Source organism: Miniopterus natalensis, chromosome 4 (assembly GCF_054644295.1).
Source record: "Miniopterus natalensis isolate mMinNat1 chromosome 4, mMinNat1.hap1, whole genome shotgun sequence".
Lineage (NCBI taxonomy): Eukaryota > Metazoa > Chordata > Mammalia > Chiroptera > Miniopteridae > Miniopterus > Miniopterus natalensis.
Window position 1 is genome coordinate 7,744,071 of NC_142084.1, and position 17,768 is coordinate 7,761,838.

Genomic DNA, 17,768 nt, shown 5'->3' on the forward strand with positions numbered 1-17,768 from the left:
TGGAATGATTCGTTATTTTAAAATAATCTAATATTGCCTTTTGTATTAGCTATATGTTTCCTTTTCCTATTTAATACATAAAAATTATCTTAAAGGAGTAGGTAATGGTTGCATACAATCGAGGAACATATATTTAACGTTACAAAAACATTTGTGAATAGGACCTCAAATATGTGCATGCTAATGCAAATGATTATAGAAAATAAAACTTCCCTTTCCTGAATATTATATCACACATACACCCCTCATGCAGGGCCAGGTGAGTTCCCTCTGTCTACACGGAATGAGTAAGAAGCCTGCGTTCAGAGTCATCCTTTCACTCTCTCCTGAACCTCTTCTGTATTTTTTGTATTTTCTTTCTCTGAGAAACCTGACCCTCAGCACATTTGGTGAAATTTACCTGCTCAACCCCTCCTTGAGCAGTGTCTGTCATTAGTCATTCCTGTTGTCATTTTCTTTGGGGGCCCAATTGTCCCATGACTGGCGGGCGGGGCTCCGCATCCTAGCTCCCGTGTCCTTTGGCTGTGTCCCGGTCCGTTTCTGAGCATGTTTGTACCTGAAGGCACAAAGCGGTCCAGATTCACCTTGTGCTTTCTCTCTCCCAGCCCTGGGATGAGCCGTTTTGCACGGTCATGTCAGTGGAATTGACATTTAAAACAGGGAGGTGGGGGAGGGGGGCTGGGCGTGGCTCAGCGGTTGGGCCTCGACCCAGGATCCGGGAGATCGGGGTTCGATTCCCGGTCAGCGCGCAGGCCCGGGTTGCGGGCTCATCACTGACTCTCACCATTGATGTTTCTCTCTCTCTCCCTCCCTCTCTCTGAAATCAATAAAGATATATTTTAAAAAATAAAACTGGGATATGAGCCCTAGGTGAGATCATTTCCTATGAACTAGAAAATAGACACAAAACCGTATATCAATATGCGAATGAACGGATGCCTTTAATCCAACCACATGTCCCCCCCTCCCCAGGGCGGGCCCGGGCCCAAGCAGCATCAACACATTTTGACCCTTCTGCTCAATCCTATGACACACAGACGAGCTCCGGAATTGCCGCTTTTTCTTAAAGAAAATTATAAACACACGCCCACGTCTACACAGGCCAAGTCCCTCTCTCTGTCCCCTTCTGGGCCCGTCCGTCGGGGACCCAGCGCGCGGCCCCGGGCGCCTCACCACGGGCCCAGCGCGGGGGCCGAGGGCTCGTAGGGCTGCGCCCAGGTGTCGCCGTCGTCCTCCTCGAGGACCTGTGTCCCTCGAACGGGCAGCGGGCAGATGGTGAGCGGGTCCGGGTGTTCGCCGCCGTCGGGGGCTCTGGGCCTGAAGTAGGCGCAGAGCGGCCCCGAGAAGGCGTCGGTGAAGGTAAAGATGTGGGATCCGTCGGACACGTTGAAAAAGGCCAGCTTTCCGGCCTCGACGTCCAGGAAGATGCCCACGCGCCGGGGCGGCACGCGCGGGGACAGCGCCACGCGCTCCGGCGCCAGCACGAAGTACTCGCAGCCGTTCCACAGCCCCATCACCCAGTAGCCGGCGGCCGGGCTCAGGCGCACGGACCCGGCGCGCGCCACCGCCTCCAGGCAGGCGCCCAGGAACCAGCGGCTGCGCCGGCCCACGTCCACCTCCCAGTAGTGGCGGCCGGCCCAGAAGCGCTGGCGGCTCAGCACGCAGGTCTGCTCGGTGAAGCGCCGCGGGTCTGCCGGCCCCGCGGGCCCCGGCGCCGCCCCGCGCGAACACACGCTCTTGCCGTCCTGGGAGACGTCCAGGCTGGGGTGCGCAGAGGCCGCGTCCAGCGTCACGTCCACTGCGCAGAGGCCCCGGGTTAGTGCCCGAGAGGACGGGGCCGGGCCCCACCTGTCTTCTCCCCGGGGCAGCCCACCTCTAGTTCTGGAGCAATTGGTGGAACATTCACCCCCACCCTCAACCCGAAACACCCTGGGACTGAAGGCACTGGAATGTGTAAGAGGAGTCCTATTTCTTTCCGGAACTGGAAGGGTCCTGAATTCTACACCGGGTGCCACGGAGAGACAGCGACAAGGAAGGCTCCTGGGGATGGAGGAGGGCTCGCCGTCCCCAAGTCCTGGCCTAGGGGAAGGAGCCTAGGGCTGCTGCTAGTCCCAGCTGGTGTCACCACCAGGGTGACCTAGAGAGCATCAAGTGTGTAACCTCTGGGCCTCGGTTTTACAGCAATTTTAGGATTTTAAAGCTGAAGGGGACCTCTGAGATCATCTAGCCTAGTGCCCTGTACACCATCACATAGCTGCCAAAATACACTCATCGGATGGATGGGAACCCAAGGATCCCTTCTGTCAGACCATCTAAAAGTTTCCTTACAAAGTCTGTATTTGCTCCTGCAAACAGGCTTCTGCAGGTGGAAAGACCCAGTAAAACCAAGAAAGATACATGTTTGTGGGGGCATGTGTCTGCATGACATGTACGACATGTGAGTCAGTCACATGTATGCACACAAGCATGTATGTGTGCACATGTGCATATGCAGGTGTGTGGGTCATGTTATATGTGTGCAAGTGGGCTAGTGTGTGTGTGCAGGCTCATACTTGGCTCCTGGACAGACCCTTCCTCTAATCTCAGATCTCTTCACCTCCCTCTGTTTAAGATCCAGCCAACCTAAGTCATGTCACAGTTCCTCGGCCCCTCGCCCACGCGCCACGCCTCCAGTTACCTGCATACTGTTGGGCTGCTCTCCACTCTGAAACCAAACAGAGAGGGAAACGAGGCTCAGAGAGCTGAGCCAGTAACCCTGGAACCTTGAGAGAGGCTCAAGATACACGGTAGCACTGAACGACCCCATTCCCACCATGACAGCTGGTTTAGGTCCAGACTGGCCTGGGTCCACCATAGCGTCTTCCTGGGGGTTCAGGATTGAGTAAGGGGCTGGTGTCAGTGCTGGGTTACACCAAAGCTGCATGCAGGCTGAAGGGGTGCCGGGAACAGGGGGAGGACAGAGCATGCGGGCAAAGAGAACAAATACAAGCTGCATGGGCATCCTGCAGGATGGAGATAAAGCCTCACTCTCTGACTGGCAAGCTGGGTGCCAGGAGGCCCAGCCCAGACTGGCTCCCGTCCTAACAGGTCCTCTAGGTACCCCATCTCGCCTCCTTTCTTAGTGTGAGCCATTCTGAGTGGGTTTCTGCTTCATTTCATCTTGTTCTGTTTTATAACAGAAAAGTCACCAAGTCACAAAATAGCAAAAGCAATAGAAGAGGTTTTCAGAGCTCCATAAATTTATAGCAGGGCTTTTCAACACTGGTTTTGCACAAGAATAGCCAATAGAACTTTATAAACATATAGCTCTTGCATAGAGTACTTCGATTCCATAAAGATGTTGATTCTCCCTAATTTAGCTATTAATTCAAAGCAATGCTATGCAAAGCTGCTTTTGGATTTTTAAAAGGAACTTCATAAATTTATCTTAAAATTTATATTTTAAAAAGGTCCATTAAGGAAGTGAAATGAAGAACTTGTACTTTCAAGTACTATAAAAGCAATAGCACTAGAAATAATGACGTAACAGGTGGCCAACAGACAGGCCCAGCTAAATGCGGAAACCAAATACGCACTAAAGGTGACACCCACGTCAAAGGGGAAATCACGGCTGGTGCAGTAGATGGCACTGGGAAAATCGACTCTATGGAGAAAAATCACGATTATCACCTAATACCACATATAATGGCAAAATTCAGATGGATTAAAGACACACATATAAAAAGAACAGAAGAAAGTGTAAGATAATCTTTGTGACTTAAGTGTGAGGAAGGTGTACTTCAACAAAACTAAAAAACCCAACAAGGCATAGGTAAAAATGTGATGAATTAGATTGTATCAAAAGTAATGGCTTTTTTTTTTTTTTTTTCAATAAGAGGCACCACGGACAAAGGTGAGAGACTAGAAAAAGGAATTCACAATATTTAATACCAATGAGGGATTCATATCATACACACACACACACACACACACACATATATATCTTGTGAATTAATTTAAAAAAAAAATAGTAACCTTAAGTGAAAAAATGGGCAAAGGGACATGTTCAGAAGAGGAATCCCCAACAGCCAACTAGCATGTAAGAGATGCCCAAACTCTTTAGTGTTCAGAGGAGTGCAGACTGAAAGAACAGTGGGAATCACTGCCCCCTCTGACTGGCAGACTTGGAAAGCTGGCTCATTGGAATGTGGGCACACGGAGCCCCCATGCGCTGTCAAAGGCAGGATGACGGCGCTGCCTTTGGGAACCCTCTGTCCCACTTAGTGACATACTCCCACGGGCCGGTAATTCCTCTCCTGGGCACACATCCCAGGGAATCTCCACACAGGGCCAGAAGGCGCATGCCTGTGGAGTCAGAGGCAGGCTGGGCTGGCTGCCTCCTTCAGGAGGGTGACTGGCTAAAACGCGGGGCTCGGCAACAAGAAGGAAAAACGGGCCAGATGCGCACGTGGCAGCAGGACGGATATTAAAGCAGTGATGAGTGAGAACAGCCAGGAATAGCAGGAGACCGTAAAAGCAATGCACACAAACTAAAATGCATGTGCACAAAACAAAAATCCACATTTTGCAAGAATACATGTAATATAAGGCAGGTGTTAGACGGGTTGCTTTGTGGGGAAATGAGGGAGATGGAGGGAGAATGCTTACATGTAGGGGAACACGCCCACCCCAGACCCACAAGCCAGAGTCTTTGAGGCGGGGCCCCAGGAGCCCAGGGGATTCTTATCTGCAACCAGGACTGGCACCAATGGCTTACAGTATGCTCACACCTCACGGCAATATAAAAAATTATGAAAGCAAAAACCTGAATATAACCTCTGCCAGTGACGAAGATGAACTTATGCGGAGTGAAGCTGTGGGCTAAACGGGTTGAAATGTGGTTGGTTAATCAGAGTGAGTGGGGTGATGAGACGTAAAGTGGACAGCGGGAAAGAACGGACGCCACTCACCAGCCTGGCCTTCAGCTCTTCTCCAGTCTGAAGCAGTTAAGGAAAAAAAACGGAATCAGAACACAGGTTCCTGCAGCTTCCCCTCTCCCGCCCCCTCCCCTTTCCGGCCACCCACAGAGCCAGCAGGGCTCCAGCCTGGCCATGGTCCCTGGCTGAAAGATGGGAAGACTTTACATCCATAACCAGATGCTAAAGGTGGACAAGAAGGGACAGTTCTAAGAGGGGTCACTTACCAAGCTCCGACTGCAGCTTCCCTATAAGCAGAACACACAGCAAACGTCAGCCTTGGGCTGACTGCAACCATCTTCCCGAGGCAGTCAGGCCACTGGGAAGATGCTCCCTAGTCTTAGAGCACAGCCCACCTCAGTCCCACCCGAGTCTCTGCACCGCCTTTTGGCAGATTCTAACATCTCATCCTATTCCTTGCTCTGGGGCAGAAATCCACACGGGGGTGGGGGGCAGGCTTGGCACTGATGAGCCTCTTCCCAGGGCTCAGGTCCGGTTTGAAGAGGCTACTGCTCATGTGCCCTGAAATCACCAGCTTTCCTGGGCGAGTCCAGGCCCTGAGCATCGCCTGCCTGAGGCTCAGGGCCACTTACCCGGAGCATTAGTTAAAGGACTGGGAGGAAGTCACCCTTAATTATTTCCCCTACCCAGATGCCAAGGTTGATAATTTGCCACTGGAGCTGCTTTCCTTTGATGTGTCCACCCTGTCTTTTAAAAGCAGACGTTCCTGAGAAAGGCAGCTCTATACGCTAATTTAGACTCTACTGTATTTACGCTGGACTCACTCCCATGCAAGTTCAAGGTGCCACCCTGCCCAGTGGCACTTGCATTAAAAATTGAAGGCTATCCTAGGAAGATGAACCAGTGGGAGTAAACGTTTACTGGTGATTGTAAGTGGTAGCGAGGGGGCTGGCGGGGGCTGTCCGGGGGGCCTGAGGCCGGACCCCCTTGGCAGCTGCGACAGAGTCCGCGGGAGAGTGAAGCTGCGGGAGGCGCCGAGGGCGGAGTGAGAGTTAGGTCTGCGCCACCGGTCGCTGTCCAGGGGGGCCTAAGGTCACGGAGCCCCTCCTTCCACTGCGCGCGCCGCTTTCACCCCTCTACCCCGCAGCCGGCGCGGTGGGCGCGGGCCCGGAACATACCCAGCTCCGCTGTGAGTTTCCCTGGAGGAGAAACGAAGAAAAGAGGAAAATCTCCATCAGAGGACGCTGACCCCTCGCTTTCCCGAAGACACAGACTCGGTCCCCGCGCGCTCCGGGGACCAGGCGGGCTGGGCGCGCAGGAGGAGGGGGCTCCGAGGCGGCGGAGGCCGAAGCGCAAACCTCGGTCTCGCGGCTCCCCGCGCGCCCCCCGCGCGCCCCCCGCGCGCCCCCCGCGCGCCCCCCGCGCGCCCCCCGCGCGCCCCTTCTGCTGGGCCGGAGGGGCGAGCGCGCGCCCGCGCCCCGCTCACCTGCGTCCTTCTCTGCCTGCTCCTTCAGCTGCTCTGAAAGGGAAAAGGAGGGCGTGGGAGTGGGGGACAGTGCCCCGAGGGCCCCACGGCCCCGCCCCCGCGCCCCGCCGCCGCGCTCCCGGCAGAGCCCGCACCCAGGGCGCCCCCGGCGGGTACCTTGGCGCCGCCGCTGCCTGAGGAAGATGAACAGCGCCAGCGCGGCGAGCAGGGCGAGGAGGAGCGGCAGGCCGCCCGCCACGGTGCCCAGGAAAGCCGCCTTCCACGGCGAGGGCCCCGGTAAGAACACGTCTGGAAAACACGCACAGGGCTCGGCTTGACTCGGGCGCCGCTGAACACTCAGTGACGGACGCTGCGGGGCTAAGCCTCTGTCCCCCGCGCAGCCGTCTGTGAAACGGGCGCGGCGGCGGCTGCCCGGCGCTAGGGAAGGTAGGGTCCCGAGGAACCGCGGGGGACTCGGCGTAGCGCCCGGCGAGGGAGGGGCCGACTTCGGAAACCCAGCGGGCTACTGCTCTGCACCCGAACCGTCGAATCCACAAGCCACCTCCCCGCTTCCTGCAAACACTTGCAAAGGTCGTCTCATCGCACCTTTGGGAGAACTGAGAGCCAAGCCTCCTGGGGCTGGCTGACGGGCCCCCCTTTGCTCCCCGGTTCCCTGGCGAGGCCTCTGCAGACAGTCAACAGGTGCAAAAGGGAGAATCGCCCTTTAGAAACCCTTGTGGCCATTTAATAGAGTAATTGCGTGTCTGTTGAAGTTAATTATAAAAAAATTGTTGCTTTTATCTCAGTGGTCTTTTAAGTTTTTTTTCTTTTTATTGTGGTTACATATACCCGACGTACAATGCACTATCACAGCCATTGCTAAGCTGACAGCTCAGTGGCATTAAGTAGTTCACATGGTTGTGCAGCCACCAGAACTTTATCACCTTCCCAAACTGCAAATGTCCCCATCAAACACCAACTCCCCATTTCCCGCCCTCCTAGCCCCTGGTAACCTCGACTCTACTTTCCTGTCTCCATGAATTGACTACTCTAAGTACCTTATAAAAGTGGAATCATACAAAATTTGTTCTTTTGTGTCTGACATTTCACTTAGCACAATGTGATCTTTTGTTTATTAAAAATTTTTCTAGCGGTGCATGTTTATTGTCTGGTACAAAACTACTGGGCCACACGGATTGGCCTTCACCACAGATAAAGGCTGAGAGCAAAGGCTCAGGGCCTGATGCCACCCTGACCAGCTACCCTTGACCGTGTCCCTGTTCCCTCCTCTCCCACCTCCTCCTGCTCCTCCGGGAGCCACACACATTCCCATCTCAGGACCTTTGCACTTGTGTTCTCTCTACCTGAATGCCCCTGACAGACATCCATGTTACTCACACCCTCTTTAAAGGATGAACACAAATCTAAAAAAAAAAAAAAGGAATTTCCCTGGTGTAAAAAGGGAAAGAGACTTCCCTTTCTCCCTTCTTAGATCATTTTCTTTGGAAAACTTGTAAATCTTTTCTCTATCCTGTTGACATGTATGCAAATCATTTTGAAGGCTAAATATGCCTCTTGCCAGCTGTACAGCCCAGGGATGTTTCTCTTCAGGAGCTCAGAGCCATCTCGTGGAAATGTAAACATCCAGGAGAAAGCACCTCTGTTTCTGTGTCCTGGGAATGTAACTAAGGCACGTGGCTCCAAATTGTAACTTCATTCTTGTCGTAAAGATATGAGATGTTCTCTCTTTCCTTTGGATAGACAATTAGCTAACATAGCCTTGGCTGGGTAGCTCAGTTAGTATTGTTCCGATACGCCAAGGCTGTGGGCTCTACCCCCACCAGGGCAAAAACAAGAATCAACCAATGAATGAATAAATAAGTGAAAAAACAAATTGATCTCTCTCTCTCTCTTTCTCTCTCTCTAAAATAGATAACTTTTTAGATATCTCTAAAATAGATAACTTTTTAAAAGAGACAATTAGCTAACACAGATGGCCACCCCAATCACCAGAGAGAGACAGAGACAGAAAGGAAGAGAGAAAGAGAGAGGAGGAGAGTGAGAGAGAGAAACATTGAGGTGAGAGAGACACACTGATTGTGTTTCCTCCTGCACGTGCCCCTTCCAGGGCTGGAGATCAAACCTGCAACCCAGGTGCATGTGTGCCCTTGACTGGGAATTGAACCTGCAACCTTTCAGTGCTCCAGCTGATGCTCTAACCACTAAGGACACTGGCCAGAGCACCAGCCATATTTTAAATGAACTATGTGTGCTGTCAAGTCCTCTTACCTGAGGACAAGTTATCATTTATAAGGGTGAAATTTCTTTCTGTTATTATAACTATTGATTTGGACTTATATGGAAAATTGCCCATAGATTGGGTTTGTCCTCAAGACTTAAAACAATTAGAGCCGTGAGCATTAAACCTTTCAGTGGGTCCTCACAAAAAGGCTTTGATGTTACATAATGGCCTCACCTTCAACTCATTACTTGACTTCTTCCCTGACCCACCACTTTTAAATCCACATACCTCCCCCGCCTCATGTCTTATCACCCTTTCTTACCTCATTCCCTGCAGCACCTAACACCTTCTAATGTACAATGTAATTTGCCCTTTTATTTGTGTGTTTCCCCCACTGGAATGTGAACCTGAGGTCAAGGGTTTGGGGCACATTGTGAGTGCTCAGTGAATATTGTTTGAGGGATCACATTAGGAACACTTGCCTCTAGTGGGTAGAGTTTCTGGGTTTTAGCTTACGGCCCTGTAATGTTGACTCTCTGGGGCCTTCCCTGTTTATGATTTGGGTTGTCAGTTGTAGTCTTAGTAGGTTCCTGGTATCCAAATTGCTGACTTTTCAGATGTCAAGGTCAGCTCACCCATAGACAGCCAGGCCCCCTACCACTGTGACCTTCTAGATGGACTCTGGGACAACGGACATGGAGGACGTGGTGATCAGGAAGATGAAGGTGAGCCAGGACCCACTGACCTGCTATTTGGACCATGAACTCTTTCTTTTGGAGCAGAATGGGGTTCTGGATGGAGCAGGACACATTGTGGTGGGTACCCTCTTGGACGACCACAGATGTTTCCAGACTGAACAGGTCCTGGGCGTCCTGGATGATGGCTTCGAACTCCACAGTCAGGCACTGTCCCCGATGGTCTCTCCACTGGACCTGGGGCTTGGGGTACCAGCCACTGGAGCTGCACCTGAGCTGAATGCCTCCTTCCTTGAAGCCCACAAGGGAGATGTGAGGGTCTGACCCCATCCCTGGGAGAGGCAGGAGGAGAGGGAAAAGTTAGGCTCCTTCCCAGAAGTTGTGGGTGAAGCTTATCATTTGCAGTCACCATAAGGCATCACGAACTATGGCTGCTCTGAACACAACTGTGGGCTCATAGCCTCTGCCCATGGACTGTAAGTGACAGTCTGAATCAGTGGCGGAATGTGGGCACAGTACTGCCCCCAAGGAACATTTGGAATTATGGAGGGGAGCCATTTTACTCGAAGGGGCTACTGAAATTTAGTTATATTATGCAAGGGACAGTCCCCGAGAATGAATAATCTCTCCCCAAATCTCAACAGATTGTCTTCTGTCTCCTAAATTCCACCAGAGCTCAAGTGCCTGTGAACTAACACTCCTTTATTGTCCCATCCTTGTGGTGCTAGCCTTATGCTTTAAATGTAGACATCATTAATATGGTTTAAATGCCAATACTGTAAAAAAGGTATGTCAGGAAAGCCCAAACCTTTCTCCATCCTTTCTACCCCACTGCACTCCCACCCTTAGCGAACTCATTTCACTGGTTTCTAGTTTATCCTGCCTGTGTGTCTTTTGTGCAGTGTTTCCCCTTCTTTCTCACACAGAACTTTACAGCGTCCTATGCACCTTGGTTTCCTTTTGTCTTAACAACAACCTGACGTCACTCCACACAGTCCGTAGAGCTACCCCTAGTGCTTCAGGTGCGGAGTGTGGGTCACTCCACGCGTGCTGGGCCACACTCGGCACCTGTGCTGCTCACTTAGGTTGCTTCCGTTAATTTGCAATGACAAATAATGCTACAGAGATTAAACTTATACATATGCCTTTTTCATATTTAGCTGTGGGAGGCGTATCTTCAGCGTGAACTCCTAGAGGTGAGATTGGTGCTGAAAAGGTAGGTGCACAGTCAGTCCTGTTACTGCCAAATCCCCAGGCACTGGAGCTTTGTAACTTTGAACTCTGTCCACATGGTGCAGAGCAGAGGGCCTCCTTCCCCACAGCTCCACTGTGGGGGTGTGTGTGTGGGGGGGTGTCGAATTTTAAAATTTTTGCCAGTCTGAGAGGTAAAAAATTGCATGTCAGTGTGGCTTAAATGTGCCCTTCATTATGAGTAAAAGTGGTCATCTTTCCCTATGTTTAAGGGCTATTTGTGTATCTTTTTTCGTGAACAAATTTTTGGGTTCATTTTGTTTCTTTTCTTTTTTAAAAAAACAGAGCTATTCCCCTGCTCTGGGCGCTTCCCTGTCTACTCTTGAGCAAAGCAGCTCTGCCCAAACGCGCCTGGGCTGCGCCCCCCGGTGGCGGCCGCCGGCTCACTCACCCGTCACCTCCAGCTCCCAGACGGCCTCCCCGGCGAAGTCGGCGGAGAGGAAGCGGCAGCCGTAGGGGCCCTGGTCGGCGGGGCGCACGCCCTGGAGCTGCAGGCCCACGGCGCCGTCGGCGATCTCGTCGGCGATGAGCCTGGTGCGGTTGCGGAACTGCGCCATCTGCGGCGCGCCGCGCCCCTGCCGCCCCGGGGCCCCCGCGCCCCCCGGGTACAGGTGCACCACGTCCGCCGCGCGCCCGCGGAACCAGCGGATCTCCATGTGCGCGGCGTCTTGGTACGGGGACAGGTGGCAGAAGAACTCCACCTCCCCGCCGACGGTCGCCAGGATGGGCTCCCCAGGGCCAATCACCTTGACCTCACCTAGGACGAGAAGCCAGAACAGTGGCCAAAAGCAGCTCTTCCCAAAGACAAACTTTTCTCATGGCCCTTTGCGGCTCAGAAATCTACAGTAAACCGTTCAAAGGAGGAAGGTGGGACCCTCTACAACACAGCCCGTCCGGGTTCTTGAACAGGTAACTATCAGGAAAGAAGTGAATTGGTAATTTCTGCATAATGGGAATAGCATTAAAATATTAAAATAATCTATGGGGATCCTTGCTTTTTTATTTTTTTTTAATGCAGAGGTCAAATCCTGCCTTGAAGTTTTTTGCGGGGGAAGGCAGTGAACTGTATTGATGGTGCATGCCAAGGTAGGGTTCCCTAAGCGCCCTCCCCCCTTCTTCAGGGGATCTGGGATGGAAACTGCGGAGGTCAGGAGATTCTCAGTGTGTTGTATCGATTTGGGCCAAGGATGCCCCAAGAGCTGCGGGCCTTTCTTCCTCTTGCTGGGGCTGGTGGTCCAGGGGTCTCTTACTCCTTGGGGGCCATGTGGACCATAAAGTCCACCACCCTCTTGCTGTAACCAAATTCATTGTCAGACTAGGAAATGGGCTTGACAAAGTGATATTGAGGGCAATGCCAGCTCCAGCATTGAAGATGGAGGAGTGGGTGTCACTGTTAAAGAAACAGGAGACAACCTCATCCTCAGAATAGCCCAGGATGCCCTTGAGGTGGCCCTCTGGTGCTTGCTTCACTACCTTCTTGATGTCATTGTATTTGGCAGCTTTCTCCAGGCGGCAGGTCAGATCCACAACCCACACACACATTGTGGGTGGGGACATGGAAGGCCATGCCAGCGAGCTTCCCATTGAGCTCAGGGATGACCTTGCCCACAGCCTTGGCAGTGCCAGTAGAAGCAGGAATGATGTCCTGGGCAGCCCTTCAGCCTACATGCCACAGCTTCCCAGAGGGACCATCCACGGTCTTCTGGGTGGCAGTGATGACATGGACTATGGTCATGAGTCCCTCCACGATGCCAAAATTGTCATGGATGACCTTGGCCAGAGGGGCAAGCTGTTGGTGATACAGGAGGCATTGCTGACAATCTTGAGGCATTTGTCATACTTGTCATGGTTCACACCCCTTACAAACATGGGGGCATCTGCAGAAGGGACAGAGATGACGACACTCTTGGCTCCACCCTTCAAGTGGGCCCCAGCCTTCTCCATGGTAGTGAAGACGCCAGTGGACTCCACAACATATTCAGCACCAGCATCACCCCATTTGATGTTGGCGGGACTCGCTCCTGGGAGATGGAGACGGACTTTCCATTGATGGCAAGCTTCCCATTCTCAGTTCTCAGCCTTGACTGTGCCTTTGAACTTGCCGTGAGTAGAATCATACTGGAACATATAGGCCATTTAGTTGGGGTCAACGAAGGGGTCACTGATGGGGCTGCCAGAGTAAAAAGCAGCCCTGGTGCCCAGGTGCCCAATACGGCCAAATCTGTTCACTCCGACCTTCACCGCCGTGTCTCAGGGCCGCAGCTGGCACTGGCGGGAAGACGTGGCTGTCAGATGAGCAGGGGCCGACAGCCCTGCCTCGGAGATTTCTATTCACCAGCATCTTTCATCTGACCATTTTCTTTCATGGTGTCTCCACCTGGCCCCTCCAGTTTCTGCAGTTTCCATGAGAGTTGCTATTCTTGCTGTAGTTCTTCTGCACAGGCTGTTTCCTGCCCCCCAGCGTGCCTCACTCTTCTCTCTGCCTTCTGTGAACCCCTTTTCCTTCCTTCAAAGATCAGCTGAAAGTCATGTTCATCCCAAGCTTAACTAAAACCTCACCCCCAAGCTACCCCTTGGTGGATCCCTCCCACCCCCCGCTTTGCTGGCGGAGCACAGCGATGCCTTTCTTTGTTCATTCCATTTCAGATCCCTTGTTGCCACTGGGTGAGGCCCCGACACCCTTCCAACTAGCTTCCTTCTCCAGCTTTTCTCCCCTACTCCTGATACCCGCCCTCTCCCTGAGTGCACCCTGCCTCAGTTTACCCTCCATCTGCCACCTTTCCGCATAATATGTATCCTGCAAGGCTCTGCCCGAACACTTCCTCCTATCTAGGGCTCTTCTTGGCTTTCTGGGAAAAAACCCAAATGACTATCTCAGCTGTGATCCTAAATCTCTGGGTACATTTCTCTGGCGTCCTGGTCACACACAGCTGGACAGGTGGATTTAAAAGTATTTTCCAACTGGCTCAGCCCAAGCACAGACCAAGAAGAGCTTCTTAGCACTCTTTTGCTCTGCCCCTGACATGCTTGTGCGCTGTGGTGCCGTGGGGGGTGGGGGGGGGGGGTAGGAATATGCAGGGTGGCTGGGGCAGAGATGGTGGAAGAACACTGGGTGGTTGGATGGTGCTTGGGGCCAGCGGCTCTTTAACCACTGGGATGGAAATCTTCTTAAATACTAGCACGTGGTGTGGCTACAGGCTCTCAGCCCTGGGAGCACCTGCAGGAGGGGTAGGCAGAGGCTGATATGCTCACGTGCTGGCTGGCTGGCTGCAGATCAGATACGCTACCTGAGTTTGTCTCCCCAGGCTGGAGGAAGAGGAGGAGGTGGGTGAGGAAGAAGACACTGCTGGGCTGAGGTACCCGCTGAAAGGAGTCCAGGGAGACTGGGAAATCTGCCATCTCCTCAGCAGTAGGGCCACCTGCAGGGGGACAAAGAGATGCTGGGGTGACACAGCAGAGCTGGAACCTGACCCGTCAAGCAGGAGATCTATCAGTGCCTCAGTTATCTTTTGTCTGGTTCTTAACAACCCCAGAGCCTGGCTTTTTTTAAACCACAGCCGGATGTGAGCTGCTTCTAATTTTACCAGGCAGCACGGCTAATGGCATCACTGGCCCTGCTCGGACCCACGGGGCCACGTGAGGAAAGGGCCAAAGGCTCCTAGAGGAAGCAGCTTCTGAGATTCACATTGTTTTAGAGCCAGAAATAGAGCCACACAGTGTGTTGGGGCTCAGCTAGGATTTAGTGACTTTCTACGAAGGGAAGCCTGTCAAAACTTTCACATGCATTTTCACGTCTCCTGTCCAACCCTGTTCCCATGTCCCTTGGCCTGGAACATCAGATCCCCTAAGCAGAAAAACAAACACAGAGTTCTGATCTTTCAGAAATGGGACGCATGCTGCTGGCCAACTTCAACCACACCTGGGACACCTCCCTCCAGTCCTAGAACCTTAGGTGTAGCCTCCACGAAGTTAGCTGGGGACGGTCCCTGAGTCTATAGCATCTTTGAGGCCACAGTGATGGTGTGGTCCCATCTAGCTACCCCTCCCCCATCTGTGGTCCAGGAAACCCAGCCCCAATACAGGCGAGGGCTGTCCCTCTTGCTCCTGACACCCCCTTGAAATTTGTGGAATGTCTCACAGTCTTATAGCCAGTGAGCCTGGGCAGCCAATGCACCTTGGGAGATATACAATCCTCTCCACATTTGTCTTTTGTTTAGTTGTGGGACTTTAGGCAAATTTTGTAGCTGGCTATACTTCAATTTCCTTGCTTGAACAATGGAAGATACCAGTGCCAACTCAGAGGGTTTCTAAGCCTCCCATGGGTTGGTTGGGTGCTCTAAATTAAAGTCAGCACCTCCTCCCTCTGCCTCCACCTTCCAAACAGCCATTCTTCACTCTCCATCATCTTCCAGAGCCTGCAGCCCTCTCCCTTCACCCCATCGTAGAGCCCCAAGGGGAAGGGGAAGCCTCATGAAGTTTCTACTGTCATCGTCCTCAGTCTCCCTTCTCCCTCCTCTGCCACCCCACGCCACTGTTTGGTTTTCCTTTCACACAGACCTGTGACATGGCACATGCTCCTGGGGTCCTGTGGCTGCAGAGCCCCACCTGCACTGTCAGCAATACCACTAGCAGGTTTAGATGAAGGACTTGAAAACTGCTAGGTCATTCAGCATAATAGTGGCCAGAGGAGGTGGGCAGGTGACTTAATGAGAGAGGGGAGACTCCCCAGGTGACCCCTGAGCTGGAAATACAATGGGGGTGGACGGTAATAGCCTGTGAGGCCAGTGGGCCAGGGCCCAGGAACCCTGCCCTCCTGGAGCTCACATGCTGATGGGAAGGTGGACAGGGGAGGCAACTTGGACCAGCTCAATTTGTGCCTCAGTAGGGCCGCTGTGAGGGGGTGAAGTCGGTTTTAATGGCTGGCAGCTACTGCAACGACTATTTGCACAATTACCAGCGCACAGAGGCCTTGGGCCGGGGTCTAGGCTCGGGCCAGGCAGTCCAGCCTCTCACCCTTTTGGCTGACGGCAGGAACGTGTACGTCAGGCCGGGCAGCCAGCAGCGAAGAGCCCCACAACAGGGCTGAGTTTTCTCCCCTTCGCCCTGTTCCCTTCTCTTTTGGGCTTCAGTCTTTTCTTCTGGACTCTTACCACAGAGGCTCAGGAGGGCAAAACCATGAGGCTCTAGCAGCACCGGCCAGTGCCTTCCAAACAAGAGGGGCTCGGGACACCTCCCGGGTCCATTTGGACTGGCCGGGCTCCGAGGACTTAGTCAAGTGCTGTGTTAGCTGTTAACTTGAGTCCTCGCTGCGGCAGTCATGGCTCGCTGGGCCCACAGCTGGGGGCGGGCGTGCCTCACAGGAGGGGCACATGCCCCAGGACTCCAGGGCAGGGAGGCTGCCCCCTCTGGGGGTCGGGGCAGTCAGTGTGTTCCAGGCCCTGGAATGACTGCAGGGCTGCAGTTGTCTGTTGTGACACACCCATGTGATGTCTGTCACCGAGGCTGCAGGAGGAGGTCACACACACACACAGAGTAATAAAAAATCAGCACAAATCAAGAGCTTAGGATCTACTTACCTATACCAGAAATATTATGATTATTACTGCCACAGACAAGGAAACTGAGGCACAGGAGGCGAGGTGATCAGCCTATACACAGCAAGGGGCTGGTAGAGCGGGGCTCACTCCAAGCTCTGCACTTCTCTGTATACAAATTCCTCATCAGCTGTGCCGTGTGTTAGGACCTCAGTCTCAGTCCCCCAGACCATCATGACCCCTGACCCCTGACCCCTGTTAGGGACCGGCGGGCCACAACACTTACCCTGACAACATCTCTTGTGCACTTAAGAGGCTCGAATCCCCAGGCATCAGCCCCAAGACCAATGACTCAACCAAGCAACCAACAAGTGAATGACAATCTAAAAGCCCCATTCAAAAGTGGAGTCTCCCCTAGAGCTTATGAGCGGCATCTTCTTGATCAGAAGGCACATGCCCTGTGGCCTCTTCGCCCCCAACACACAAGGACATGCCCTGAAAGCCTTTAATGAGAGGGAGACAGTCTGGCAATTTCCCGAAGGCACTTCAGAGGGGCTGACTGCCCCGTGGCACCACCAAGGGCACCCTTCCTCCCACCCGCTGCCTGCAGCCCACCCTTTCCCACCTCTGGGGTTTAAAGGCTCTGGTCCTCACTGGAGAGCAAGGACCCTGCGAGGGAGACGCTGTCCCGCCTCAGCTACTCGCACCACAGCGTAAATGGGTTTCAGGTTCTGGTTCGGGCGAGGAGGTTTTGCTGGGGGAAAGGGGGTCCTGGATGCGCTGAGTATTTGGGAGATGGGGGACCCTGTGATGGGGAGGGCGGACAGAAAGGGGGTCTTGGGCAGGAGCTAAGCTTTGCTGGCAGGTACGGTTTCCCTGCTCTCCAGGGCGCCTCTGGCCTGTTCCCTCCCAAAGGCCCAGCGAGGAGTAAGGGTTGTGCATCCTGGTGCCGCCAAAGAAATGCTGCCACCCTACGCCCTGGGGAGCCCCTTTCCCCCCTTATTTCTTCCCTTCTCATTTTCTCCCTGGCCCCACTCTAACCCCATTCCAGTTTTCTCCTCCTGCACGTCAAGTTCTTAAGTCTCTTGATTGCCAGTTCCTTAGCTCCTGAGTCTCTCTTTAAAGGTAACTTTTTGCCTTTGCTACTTGGCGAGCTGGGGCTGAGTAGCAGGGCGTGCTCTGCCCTCCTCCCACTCCCAGGTCCTAAGCTGTCGCCCCCGTGTCCTAAGCTGGCCCTCCACAAGCTGTCGATTGACGCTCACTGGCTTGCTTTGGTTTAATTTCAATAGGCCCACAGGAGAGTTTCTACCCCTAGTCTCTAAGGGAGATGAACCTCCCCAAGAAGAGACCCTCAGTGAGGCTGGAGGGAAAATGGGGGGCGTCAGAGTCCTGCCTCCTCGGGTGGAACTGCCCCACGGGCATCTCCACACGCCAAACACCCTACCCCGCAGCCAGGCTCCGCTGGTAAGATGGGGCCAAGCCATCTGCGCTCTCTCCAAAAGCCACCATTTTCTGCTTTCCATTTCTGAGAGGTGGTGGCTTAGACAGGCATTGAGACTGTGCCATGTACCTGGCGGCTTGCAGCAAATGCTCCGAAATGGCAGATGAGTCCTGGCGATCCGAGCTCTGGTGCAAAGGAGGCGATTGTTGTGGAGAGTCGTGGTC

At 53.3% G+C, this 17,768-nt stretch overlaps 1 protein-coding gene and 1 pseudogene across 1 annotated transcript; both read right to left on the reverse strand.

Annotated features, from left to right (window-relative positions):
• Positions 1-1,016: 1,016 nt before the first annotated feature.
• Positions 1,017-17,768, reverse strand: LOC107528411 (butyrophilin-like protein 9). The gene is made up of 11 exons (XM_087815907.1): positions 17,674-17,768; positions 13,857-13,988; positions 10,961-11,326; positions 9,369-9,650; positions 6,559-6,690; positions 6,403-6,435; positions 6,095-6,115; positions 5,183-5,203; positions 4,950-4,976; positions 2,678-2,704; positions 1,017-1,798 (listed from the first exon to the last, which is right to left on the reverse strand). The coding sequence occupies exons 2-11, from the start codon at positions 13,966-13,968 to the stop codon at positions 1,170-1,172; spliced, it is 1,650 nt and encodes a 549-aa protein (XP_087672033.1). The 5' UTR covers positions 13,969-13,988; positions 17,674-17,768; the 3' UTR covers positions 1,017-1,169.
• Positions 11,816-12,720, reverse strand: LOC107528405 (glyceraldehyde-3-phosphate dehydrogenase pseudogene; annotated as a pseudogene).

Excerpts from the sequence above, each read along its gene's own strand:
- LOC107528411 (XM_087815907.1), bottom strand. The coding sequence starts at position 13,968 with ATGGCAGATTTCCCAGTCTCCCTGGACTCCTTTCAGCGGGTACCTCAG. Across the intron at positions 6,691-9,368 it reads GTTCATGGTCCAAATAGCAG|ACGTGTTCTTACCGGGGCCC; the intron begins GTCAGTGGGTCC and ends CGTGTTTTCCAG. Across the intron at positions 5,204-6,094 it reads GAAACTCACAGCGGAGCTGG|GGAAGCTGCAGTCGGAGCTT; the intron begins GTATGTTCCGGG and ends TTCTGCTTATAG.